Here is a 13,602-nt window from a genome sequence, read left to right on the forward strand (position 1 = left end):
AGACAGACAGACAGACAGACAGACAGATAGATAGATAGATAGATAGATAGATAGATAGATAGATAGATAGATAGATAGATAGATAGATAGATAGATAGATAGATAGATAGATAGATAGATAGATAGATAGATAGATAGATAGATAGATAGATAGATAGATAGATAGATAGATAGATAGATAGATAGATAGATAGATAGATAGATAGGTCATGCCTTACATGCACTGCAGCTTTTCTAATTCAAGCAGAACCATTAAATAAATACTAATGTTTCTCTGCCATAGCTGAGCACACAGAACCCAATCCAGCCAAAAGAAGTTCAGCACATTTGTCCATGCACACATCCAGACACATGATGGTCAACATGACAATCTATAGCATGTGTAGACACACAAAGACATACTTGGGCACACAATGCTCTTCTGCATCAAAACATGATCTGAAAACTGAAACTGAAAACTTCTTCACTCACACACATAATGCTTTATGCCATGCGCCTGACTGAAACATGCTAACAACATGACCGTTATTGGCAGCAGGTTTTCCTGTTTGAAATCCATGCGTCAAGAACTACGAGACAGCGAAAGCTTCCCATGTCCACAGGACCAGAAATACAGAGATAAGACACAGGCAGACACACGCGCACACACACACACACACACACACACACACACACACATAGGCATACAGGGCTGCATAAGTGGACAGGAAAAAGGTATATAGAGAGAAAGGTACAGCGACGAACAGAATATACAAAGGGAAAACAGGAAAAGAGGGTGAATAACAAGAAGGATGGCATGAAATAGAGTTCAGTGTGACATCAAGACATAAAGAGAGACGCAGACTCCTAAAACAGACAAAATAAGAGAGAGGGAACGAGGGAGAGCATGGAGAAGAGGCAGAAAGCCAGAGATGGTACATACACTGAGGTTACTTCCTCGTGGCCTGTGTCTCCGTCGCTGTTGAACAGCAGACAGACGGTGCGCAGAACAGGACGCACGCATGAGACCACGGGACGATACATACAGAGCACAGCAGAGAAAGTGTGTGAGGAAAAAAGAGAGAGGGGGAAAATAAAGGAAGTAAAGATGAAATGGAACAAAGAAGGAAGGAAGAAAGAAAGGAAAAGGTGAGTAGAAAATCAAGGGGCACAGAGATATGACATGAAAATGGTGACAAATTCAATGTGCAATATGACAGAATGGGCAAGAAAGATCACAGGGTTGAGAAATCATCAAAAAAAGAAGAAAGGAATCGATGGAGTAAGAAATGAAAAGACGTGCCATGGGAAATCCATGAAGAAGGAGAGACCAAAACATGGAGAAAAAGAGAAAAAGTAAAACCACAAAAAAGAGGACATGAATGACAATGAAAGGAAAAGGGAAATAGAAAACCACAAGGCATTATGGGTTAAAACGGAGACAGAAAAAAACAAGATTAAAGGAGAGATTAAAAGCAAAGTGGAGAGGAGAAGAGAAAGAGAGAGAGAAAAATAGTGATCCCCATTTTAATTTAGAGAGAGCACAGAAACACACAGGCATTGACAGGAAGGGGTTGGGGGGAGGAGGAGGAAAAGGAAAGAGAAAAAAGACAAAAATTGAGCGAGTGTAGAGGAAGATAGGAAGCACACTAACACACTTACCGCAGCAGAACGCACACTCTGTGGGGCAGAGCAGTGTTAGACAAGAGTGAGTCACAAGAACAACAACCACATCTATGTTACAGCTTTACACGACACGCACAAACACAGACTTTGGATCCTCACACTTCCTGGTGTGTACTGTACATACCACACTTCCAACACACAAGTGAACATATATTGCTTCTAGCAGATTCTTACTAGTTTTTGAGGCTTCTATGTGTAGCTCACCTTCACACACACTTCAAAACAGAGACACACGACTTCCTCACACTTGTCTTATACACACTTGGACAAATTGCTAAATCCAGACACTTCTCCAGAGGAGAGTCAGCCAAGAGATCATGGGGGTTATGTCAGGGTGAGAAATGCTGTGTGTGTACACACATTTATGCATTTTAGCATAATAGCGTAATTGCTTCTATGTGATGTGTTGTGGGTGTATGTTTGTGGAATCGAATGTTTTGAGCATGTTACTGCCTCCAGAGGTTGATTTGTGGTAGTGTTTCAAAAGGATCTGGTGAAATATCTCATCAGGTCAGGAGGTCACAGTACATTGGGTATGCAAAGCAGTGCATATGTGCATACTTAATTTTGGCCTTTTAATGCATGTAATGGGATGCGTCTTCGATTTAGTCAACAGTTAACTGGCTACTTTCATATGTGAACTGTCCTATAATTTTTTTTTTTTTTAACTCAACTGACAAATGGATTAAGAAATGCATTTGGATGCAAATGTTTTCTTAAATTATGTTGCATTTAAAAAATAGTGAAAGTATTTTTAAATGTTTCATTTAACTAAAATTTTAAACATTAATTAAAGAAACTTTAATTAAAAGTGACAGTAAAGACAATTTTAATGTTTTCTGTTTTCAAATAAAGTCTGTTATTTTGAATTTTACATCTGTTACAGTTTCCATAAAAATATTAACCAGCACAACTGTTTTTAATATTAATTATAATAAGAAATATTTCTTGAGCACCAAATCAGATATTAGAATGATTTCAGAAGGATCACGTGACACTGAAGTTTGGTATAATGGCTGCTGAGAAATCAGCTTTGTCATCACAGGAATAAATTACACTTTAAAATATATTAAAATAAATAACAGCTATTTTAATTTGCAATAATATTTTACAATATTGCTGTTTTAACTATACTTTTGATCACATAAATGCAGCCTCAGCTAGCATGAGACATCTTTCAAAAACATAAAAAACTCCAAACTTCTGAACAGTAATGTTTGTCTTTATTTTTCAATTAGAAATGTGATTTATTAATTAATTTTAATGTTACAATTAGTTATGCTGTAAAACTTTAATTAAATATTTATACAATCAAATAGTTGATCATTCCATACAAACATGCTTTATCTAATTAGTTAGGGCTGGAACTATACATTTTGTAATTATGCACAGGCTGTTTTCTGTTACTTCTGTCACTACCTCAAATCCAGCTCTGGCAGCAGCACACTCCAGACACACCAAGGTTTTCTTGAAATTGAGCTAGGGTGTTATGATGATGCACAGAACCAACTCTCTCTCTCTCTCTCTCTCTCTCTCTCTCTCACACTCTCACACAGCCATGCATGTAAGTGAAGGTCAGGGTGGGAGCCACTTATCCATGTGCCCTTTGACTTTTGACAAAGACATGCTAGCATTTATTGGCTTGTTAGCATGACAACACACCAAACTTTTTAAGTTTGGTTCCCCCAACTGAAGCTGTCAAAGTCTGTTAGCTGGATAACTGACAGAGGACGGATATTGGGAATGGATAACAGATAAAAGGTGGAAAGACCAAATGGGTGAATGGATGGATGAAAGGATGAAGGTGCTCACTTGGTTGTCTGCTGAGAGGCGTGGCATGGAGATGGTCCGCCCATGCCCTTCCATTGGGTGATAGGGCTCAGTGTCCGAGTAACCGTCCCCAACAGGCCCAATCTCTCTCATTTCTACCGTCTGCAAAACAGAGCAACAGCATGTGGGCCGGGCTGATGCCTGCTTCACCGGCCTACAGCTCTATCGGGTGTGATAAACCAGTAGAGGGCAATGTTTTGCGCAAAAGTGCAGTTGAACTGAAGACTAGATTAACTAGAGCTAGTCATTGGCCATTCCAAATGATGCATATCACTAACAGAGTGGAATAAAAGAACAGTTTATTCCGGCCAAGAAACAAGAGAAGACAGGAAGGGGTTGTCTGACTGATATATAGAGTATATAAAATAACATATGCATACATATCCAAAGTGATGAGAGCAAGTAAAAAAAGATTGACTGATTTCAGGTTTGGTCTATGAAAAGGTAAAATAAAGTAAATATTAAGATTCATATTACAAATTAATAATACAAATGTTTTACCATAACTTATTTTGCATACATATACAAATTGTTGAGAGGAAATAAAAAGAGATTGAGCTGTTTCAGGTTTCAAGCGACTTCAAATTCAAGTGTGTTTACTTGTGATATGTTTGTAAAAAATAAATAAATAAATAAATAAAATAAAAAAGCTGTTGTTCTGTTTTATATATATTAGATCTTTTTCTTTACCAATCCAAAATCCCAAATTAAATATGATTCAACTCCTACAAAAAATCTGAAAATCTTTCAATTATGCAATTTCTATGTGTACTTTTAGGTTTTGGCTTTGTAAATAATGGAAGACTTAATATTACAAATTTAGCATAAATGTTTTGCATACATATCCAAAGGGAAGAGAGGAAGTAGAACACACAGTACTGGTTGGATCGGGTCAGGTCACAGCTCTTGTTTACAGATCTCCTGTAGGCTGAGACTAGGTGCACACTGACCCTGTCTAATTGCCTACTACAGGTTTAAGTACTTTCCAACATGCTCATTATGCCTAAATCTGTTTATTCAGCATCTCCTTTGCTTCATAGTATTAGGATGAGTGACTAGTGCAGGGAAACATCAGGGTCGGATGACTGCTGAGCTACAAAGAAGAGTCACACTGAAGGAGAGATGAGAGTCTGGAGGGGGTTTGGTACAATCCAGCAGACAGTGAGGAAGCAGGCAAGCAGTGAAACACCCCCGCAGTCTGGCAGTGATGGAAGGGTCTATACAAACGGTCTACAATGGGCAGTGAAGTTCATCAGAATGATTCATCAGACAGATAAAGAAGTGAGCTACAGACCGACAGAGACAGAAGAGATAGAACGAGTGATAATATGAATGAGAAGTGTGTCCAAAAGCAGCGAAAAAGGGACGATGGCTGGGAAGACAGTGATTGGCTAAACAGCACACAGTTCATTACCAAAGGCTGAGAGAAGCTGATATAGTCACGGCTGCTTTGACGATTTCCAAGCCAAATTTAAATTCAGATCTAAACAAAACAAAATTGCCTTTCTGAACTGAGGACCTCCGATATTACCTGTGGATTATGACGGCTGTTGTGATGGTCATCAGGATACGGTCTGTCAGGGTTCCAGTTTTCTGGAACAGATTTCTGGAGCTTTTCCTGGGCTCGTGACGTCGCCCACGACTGGCTCTCACTCATTCCACCCTCCGGAGGCCTGAACCAGAGAAAGATGTTGGCTGGCTAATTCATTTACTCACTCACACATGCACTTACATAAAAGCAGTTTTGTACCTGCAAAATGCCCTTTGCAGACAAAAATAGTACAGAAAAAAACTATTACAAATGTATATATGTATAAATAGCAAAATTAACACAAAAGCAGATAGACGTATATCGAAGAATCGAAACACAATGTGAGTAGAGTGACAGCTGAGAGAAGGGAAAACAAAGAAAGAGCAGAAGTGCGGCCTATAAGGACAAGAAGAAAGACAACAATTAAAGCAAAGCTAAGCAGTGAAAGAGAAGACAGAGCACCAGTTGAAACAGGTGAATCTCATAAAACCTCTCAGGTAATATTTTACTCCAAAATTAAAAAGAAAAATAAGAAAATAAGAAATGAATGTTTAATTTGTACAATTAACAATTTTGGAACTGTGACATTATTTTCATGCCAGTTAACCACATTTAATGACAGATTTTCATTACTCTGAAAAATACATACATAGTATATGAGAAATACATATGTATATATATATATATATATATATATATACATATATATATATATATATATAGAGATATATATACATATATATATATATATATAGAGAGAGAGAAAATAGAGAAATAAATATTTAAATTGTAGAATGTTTATACAGTACTTCATGGCAGTATTTGTTATGCTGTCTGTAATTATTGAATTTAGAATTTTGTATTACACAAAATAATTTTTTATTACAATTTTTCTTAACAAAAATATTTGTATTTTAGAATTTTTCCTTACTGCAATACAATTGTTTATTTTATACAATTCTTTTTAAAATTAATTAATTTTATTAATGCAATAAACAACATTTTATTATTTCATTTTGCTTTTGGGAAGAAATATGGACCTGGATATGATTTCATGAGACTCACTCAGAAAGATTTAAATTAAAGCGGTAACACTTTGCAATAAGGTTCATTAGTCAACATTAATTAATGCAGTAACTAATGCTAACTAACGATTAGCCACACATTTGTTACAGTATTTATTAATCTTTGTTCATGTTAATTAATAAAAGTACAACTGTTCATCGTTAGTTCATGTTAGCTCTGGTCCATTAATTAATATTAACAGATAAAACTTTGGATTTTAATAATGTATTAGTAAATGCTGCAATGAATATGAACTCAGATTAATAAATGCCTTACAAGTATTTTTCATTCACATGACTTGCATAGAAAGACTATTCAGGATGCTACTCACAGGCTGTTGACAGGTTCCTGCGGCAACTCGGGGAGACCGTTCAGCCCCTGTCCACCTTCCTGGTTCGGGGATGGCTCCATGCGCTGAAACATTAATGGCGTTCGGTTCTGTGTGAGATACGAACATGGCCTGCAGCTGGGATCAGACACACTCATGGGATATGGTGTAACACACACAAGCCACCGTGCATTCCACAGGTGGTGGGGTACCAGACAGCAGAGGTCCCCCAGAGGGCATCATGGGAAATGGAGTTCTCCTGTGCCCTCGCCAACCTGAATGGAGTCCTCCATTGGGTCTGTGCTGTCTAGGTAGGTGCCGATGGCTCAAGACATTTCCATCCAACCCACCAGAAGGTATGGGTGGTTGTAACAATTTGGGCATGCTACAGTAAAGATCTGAGGTTCATACTTGCAGAACTACATGTTCTGGGTGGGTGAAACTTAAACTATGAACACTAGAAATCTCAGAGACCGTGCTAGCCCAAAGGTTACACCAAGAACCTCCCCTCAACATCCATTAATGAACATATTTGGCTAGACAAACGGTGTCCACACGGAGGAAGAAAAGATTCCATGTTAGTGACAACCTCACCAATCAACAAATGAAGGAAGACAAGACAAAACAGAGAAAATTACACACAACAAAAAAGAACAAGAGGTTGGCAGTGGATCCAATATGCCAAAAAGAATGGAAACAAGAAGGAAAGATCAAAAAGAATTAGTTAAAATGCAAACAAGTTGACACAGACATAGATATACAGACATCAGAGATGGTTATAGAGAGTGAGACAGCCACAAAAGTGAAGCTGATGTTGAGAGGACGGTGCTGAGGTACAGATGCAGTCAAGTGAAGTACGACAGGTAAAGAGACAGACAGGGAGGCAAGACACAAACATATATTTAGACCATTCCCTGATGCCGGCAGAGTGTCCACGCTCTTTGTGGTAGGCTCCAAGTATTGCTAATTTGAAAATGCAGGCAGAAACTATGGACACTGTGCCTGTACAGGATGGGAACGTTTCTAGGGAAGGGGACAGGAGTGACACTGACAAAAGGCCATGTTGTATCATTCATCATTGCATATACTCAGCAAAACTACTGTGTGTGTTTTTAAGCATGCTCTAACTCTGTAAATAAAATGTGAAATGATCTTGTATATAATCAGTGTTTTTGTTTCCATGCCATAAAAGCACTAAAATATCTAAAGGTTTGCACGTACATCTTTTAAATCATAGTGCTCCATGTGGGAAGTGACATACACTACTGTTCGAAAGTTTGGGACCGATAAGATAAAAAAAATAATTCTATTGTTATTCAGCAAGAATACATTATATTGATCGAAAGTGACAGTCAACAGCAAAGACATTTAAAATTCTACAAAAGATTTCTATTTCAAATAAATAATCTTCTTTTGAACTTTTTATTCATCAAATTATCCTAAGAAGATGTATCACAGTTTCCACAAACATATTAAGCAGCAAAACTGTTTTCAACATTGATAATAAGAAATGTTTTTCGAGCACCAAATCAGCATATTATATTGATTTCTGAAGGATCATGTGACACCCAAAACTAGAATAATGGCTGCTGAAAATTCAGCTTTAGCATCACATGAATTAATTTATTTAAAATATAAACAGATGTAATGATATTTCACAATACTACTGTTTATAACTGCATTTTCAATAAATGCAGCCTTTGTGGGCATAAGAGAAATAACAGAGAGAAAATCTTACCGACCCCAAACACTTTTAACGGCAGTGTACATATCTAACAAGGGATAATTTCATCTTAAAATAGAGTGAAAGAGACATCGGCTGTGTCTGAAACTACAGTCAGCTGCATGCCTAACTGCCTATATATGTAGAGTCTGGTTTTCAACCATGTATTTGAATGCATATTTTGGGATATCTCATAACAAATACTGTATAAAAGCACCAATATGTGAATAAAGTTTTCAGAATGAGTATAAAAAAGGCAATAATTACTTCTAGAAATTAGAACTTGAATCTTAGGTTAATATTTATAAATACATTTCAGACATAGCCAATAAATGTGAAGTTAACACATTTAGAATAGCCGTGTGGACAGGCATGAATCAATAAAATGTGGTGTTACCAGTGTTGATTAGCAAAGTTAGAGAGCAGACTTGGCATTTGTTTGTTTGTCTGAAGTGGTACCTGCTCCTCACGAAGCACCTGCAGCTTTTTGGCCTTGCTCTGCCGGTAGTACTCCATGATCATCATGGCGGCGTAGATCTTGCCCACTGTCAGGTCTGTTGCTGCTGAGAGGATGAAAAAGTTAACCTGCACAATTAGACTGGGGTGGAATGGGACCCTGAGCCGAGAGGGGAATGGGAGTTGGAGACAAGACATGCCACAATCACAAAGGTCTAGTCTCTCAGACCCAGACAAAACTCAGTCATGACCTCACAAGAAACCTTAATGGGAATGAACCAACATATGTTCTTCATAGGCCAGAATGAGTCTTAATCTGGGACTGAGAAACTAGACAACAGGTAAACAACAAACTACAAGACAAATTTCACAAATACAGCTGCCCCAAAATTTAGATTTAGACACTTAAGTCATAGTTATACAAGTATGAATGTCATTGCATAGACAACAAATTACCACATGAATTTTACTTCGCTTAGGCGTATTTGCAGTGACATTTAACCAATTTTTGTTAACTTGTTGAAAAATATTTTGCTTTCCTTAAAATAAATGTCACCTGGTGTGCTGCTACCAAATGCAATAACATTCAAAACATTTTAGTATGGCTTAAGTGCCCAAATACTTTCTGGTGCAACTGTATATACAACAACATAGAAACACACAATACACATTTTACACAATAGACACTAGACAAAGTACATCGACAAATATAAAACACCACAGAGCTGATAGTCTTTTCACAGTCAGATCCTCATTAATTAAAGAACTAGTGGTCGACCGATATATCGCCAAGGCCAATATATTGGTTGATATTTGGCATTTTTTAAATATCGGCATCGGCCCATAAGTTTTTCTGTTTGGCCGATGTGTTCGAGGCTGAGAACGGCAGCGCCTGAGCACACAGTGCTCACATTCTCCCTCTGGTTCGCTGTTGTCGTTAACAGTTCTGTCTAAATACGGATAGAAGTCTGTCTAATAATCAGATAGAACATTTAAACAAATGAATTAAAATGTATACAAAAAGTCTTATAATGATTGCTTTTATATTATTAGTAATAGAAAGGCAAACATTATAATACTTTCTTGTTTGCCATCAGCATTCAGCAAATACACATTTATATAATTGAAACAAATCTTTGAATGTCTAATAAACATCTAATTTCAAAAACCTTGCAAACTTAGTCGGATCCAGTTGTGAGATCTTGTGAAGTGTACATGTGTATCCTGCATGATCGCGTGTTCTCTGGGTGACGGTCGATCCGTGCGAATTGAATGCGGACAGGAGGAGAGTTCAGCTTCACTGGAGACACGCGATCGACAAACTTTAAACTCGTGATTTCAAATTATGCTGCACTTTATGCATTTGCCCACTGTCATATTCATGTCATTTTCACTGTGTGCTGTATGTAAAATGAGTGTTACCTTGGCTTTATTTGGACAAATATTATTCCCAATGCACACAAACTTCCCAGAATACTTAGTGCCCTGTTGGTTACAGTGTTTACTTCCTTTTTAATTGTATTTTTATTAAATTTTTATTTATTTGTGAAAAATACTTTGTCATCTAAAGTATAAGTATGTTTATTTAACACATTTATTTTTTAATAAATTTTCAAATGATTTCAAATTTCCTAATTATTAATTAAAATAAATAAAATTATATCGGCTTTATATCGGCCATTGGCCACCCTGCTTTCCAAGATATCGGCATCGGCTGTCAAAAAAACTATATCGGTCAACCACTATAAAGAACCTCTCATTTTTCTCAAGGACCTTTAATAGCTTCCCATTTCTAGCCTGTATTACATTGCTACAGGGACTCAAGAGCCATTTCACTATGAATATATGCCATGAATGAGGCAACAATAACAGAATGCTAGGATTACACTGTTTTGTGAGGAGCTCAAATTTTTCATCAAAACTCTGCAGCGGCATCCAGAGTTTGAATGAGACACATAACATATAAATTAGAAAAATGTTGAGCTGCCATAAATGACAAAGATATCCCTTCACATTAAACACTTTCTTGTTAGTACAATTTAATAGTAAAATGGCACAAAACCCCCAGGGATTGACAGTAAACCTTAGAAATAATTCTAAAGCATCCTGCAATTTCAAAATTAAAAAGAAAACATGCTAAAGGAAAGCACGCAAAAGTATTTTTCATAGAAAATATACACAGATTTAAATACATTCTGGTCATCATATTAAAATGTAAAGTCTCTAACATCTGTAAACATGAGGTAATATCTCGGGTTACACTGTTTTTGAGGCTCTGTGGTCTGGAGGTTAAGCCCAGCTGTGTGCTTTACACGTGCTGGAGTGAAAAGACTTCTATAGAGGATCCGTCTATAGCGAGGCACCCCCTGATAACAGGCAATGAAGACAGAGGAGAGAACAAAGAAAGAGGGAAAAAGGAAAGAGGTCGAGGAAGGGAGGGTATGTATTTTAGAAGTGGAATGACAATAAATCATAAATCATATAGTTGTGGAATGACAATAAGCAATAAATCATATCGTTGTGAGACAGAATGATTTTTAAATAGCATTAATATGGTAAAGAATGGTATTACTGAGCTAATTAACAGTGTAAGATGTTGATTTGTCATGTGGGGACAGGATAAGGGTTAGTTAAAGTGAAAGTGTTGCCTGATCAGAGGGTGCTGAGCGGTGTGGGCTGAGAGAAGCTGTCCTCTGATGAATTGGTGATCTTTGTTTTGTTTTTTCTACAAACCCATCTGCAACTTACACTTGTGTGGTGTTACCAGCAGATCCAGGTTCTTCTGGGAGAGATATGGCCAAATCGACATCATTTCCTTACGGAGCTCAGCATCCATCTGGTGTTTGTCTGCGCCTCCTGTAAGTGTATGATGTCAGGGCAGGGGACATACACACACATACACATGCACATATGTACAGACAAGCAAAATATGCCAATACACCAAAAGCATCAGCACAATATTAAAAATCACATGAATTCAGAAGATACAAGAGAGACACACAGACATATTTTTAAGTTTTTCATATGCAGAAAGAAAGAAAGAAACAAAGAAAATATTTTTTTAATATAGTTTTTATATATCAAATGTAAAAAAAATAAATAAAAAAAAAAGTTTAAAATAAAATAAAAAAGAAAGAAACAAAACCAAACAAAGAAAGAAATGGGATTTTTTTTTGGCATATTTGACTCAAATTTTCAACAAAAAAGAAAAAATAAATAAAATCAAAAAAGAAAGAAAAAGATCTGTTTTTATGATACGTATGGACTTATGTTTAGTTTATATTTTTAGTCAAATAAAAGATAGAAAAGAAGTAAGGAAAAAGAAAAAGGGATGTCGTTCTGTACCCTTAGCGATTTTGATGTCCAGAGCTGTGCGTATCAAAGCCATCAAAGTGGAGTTGAAATGCACCGTGTTGTCATCTGCAACAGGTAGGTCCATGCGTAGCAGTCTCTGTGAAGAGCCAATCAGAGGGGATGAGGGCGGGGCTGTGTAAGTTAAACCTCCAATCAGATGTTTTGGTGAGCTAATAAAAGGCTTGGGGAGCTCAGCAGTTTGTAGCGAAAGAATAAATCACTGGCCACACAAATTGCAGGAGATCAAGTTTTGACTGTAGTTTCTTTTGATGCAGTGGAAGACTAAGTTGGCATCTGTGAGAGCAGTTTTCTTAGACTGACAAATAATTGACCAACAATCTGCAGTCTTGTAATGTGTGAATGAAACATTCACACATTTCATAGAACATATACAGTACATATACATCAATTAAGTGACTTAATTGGAGCCCTCACAGATAAGTGGAGCAGTATCACATGGGATAAAGTCATCACTTCATCGTCATCAGTGTTCCTCTGCCTGTGAAAACTGATCTCAGATCAGGCATAAATATCACTCACATAAGCATGTATTTTTTGGGACTGCCACTTGATTTGATATTCTGCATCTAATTCAAATTTCTACAATATAAAGTGTGCTTATAGTTTTTGGGAAGTGCTATCAACTGACCTTGAATCAGCTAGCAAAGGCTGAAGACACAAATGTCACAAATGTTTCACAAAAGGCTACTGCTAAAGAGCTCCCCCTACCTGTCGGAGTTCATATATTTAGTATAAACCAATGAACGAAAGGGCACATAAAAAGTTGTTTTTAGATGCCGGTTTCATGCATGGGATGTACCTTCATGGAACTGGAACACACAAGCACACAACATGGCGTTAGTGTGAGGAAGTGAGCATGTGTTTGTGAGCCTGTGTATATTCATGTACCCATTTCAGACCAGTCCGTCGTTCCTTGCAGGTGTAGATACCAATGAGCATGAGCCGCGTTCCAGAGGTGGCCATGCAAAAGCACATGCAATGCAGCACAACCCCTAATCGGAGTTCAGCAATGGTACGACCCGTCCTCCCCACCGATCCGAGCCCCCCCCGAACATCAGCCCCTACTCCATGCAGCATGCACCCCCCTCCTCCCTCCCCACCCCTCACAGAACAAGAGCAGTGCAGCCGCGCACAGAGAGTATCATTTGATCTTTCATTGACCACTTGTATTTTGGGGTTTGTTTAGCATCTTTATCTTTCTTTGGGTGATATCTCATAGGGTTATTTGCATTGCTTTTTTTCTGATCTCTCGATGCAAACGGGTGCAGTTTTTTTGAAGGTCAGATAAGGGGTGGCATTCCCTACGGAGTTAAAGAGGAAAAAATGGCTGTGTTGTACACCGAGAGGTGTAGGACTGGATTAGGGGGCAACAGGTATAGAAGTTAGTTCACTTCAGACTGGAAAGCCATGATATGTGTACCACATATAAAAATAATGAGAAAGGGGGGAGTGGTGTGCTTGGCAATGGATAGAGAGAAAGTCTGAGAGGAGAAAGAGAGAACAAGAATGCTGTTTGTTTGAGATGAGGGGAAACAATAAGAGTGAGGAAAGTGAAAGGAAGAGACTGGAATCAAGGGAGTCTCATCAAAGCTTTGTGAGGTCATAACTAAATTACATTTAGCAAGATGT

General features: G+C 37.5%; 1 protein-coding gene across 1 annotated transcript in view; it reads right to left on the minus strand.

Annotated features, from left to right (window-relative positions):
- Positions 1 to 13,602, minus strand: part of LOC107691280 (voltage-dependent P/Q-type calcium channel subunit alpha-1A-like) — a 68,027-nt gene that overhangs the window by 5,009 nt on the left and 49,416 nt on the right. The window contains exons 40-47 of the mRNA XM_016489798.1: positions 11,944 to 12,049; positions 11,347 to 11,454; positions 8,602 to 8,705; positions 6,423 to 6,529; positions 5,027 to 5,168; positions 3,478 to 3,597; positions 1,642 to 1,659; positions 923 to 958 (exon numbers count right to left, since the gene is read on the minus strand). Of these exons, the coding sequence (XP_016345284.1) occupies positions 923 to 958; positions 1,642 to 1,659; positions 3,478 to 3,597; positions 5,027 to 5,168; positions 6,423 to 6,529; positions 8,602 to 8,705; positions 11,347 to 11,454; positions 11,944 to 12,049 (741 nt within the window). The remainder of the gene's footprint in view (positions 1 to 922; positions 959 to 1,641; positions 1,660 to 3,477; positions 3,598 to 5,026; positions 5,169 to 6,422; positions 6,530 to 8,601; positions 8,706 to 11,346; positions 11,455 to 11,943; positions 12,050 to 13,602) is intronic.

Source organism: Sinocyclocheilus anshuiensis, unplaced genomic scaffold (genome assembly GCF_001515605.1).
Source record: "Sinocyclocheilus anshuiensis isolate Anshui unplaced genomic scaffold, SAMN03320099.WGS_v1.1 scaffold1154, whole genome shotgun sequence".
Lineage (NCBI taxonomy): Eukaryota > Metazoa > Chordata > Actinopteri > Cypriniformes > Cyprinidae > Sinocyclocheilus > Sinocyclocheilus anshuiensis.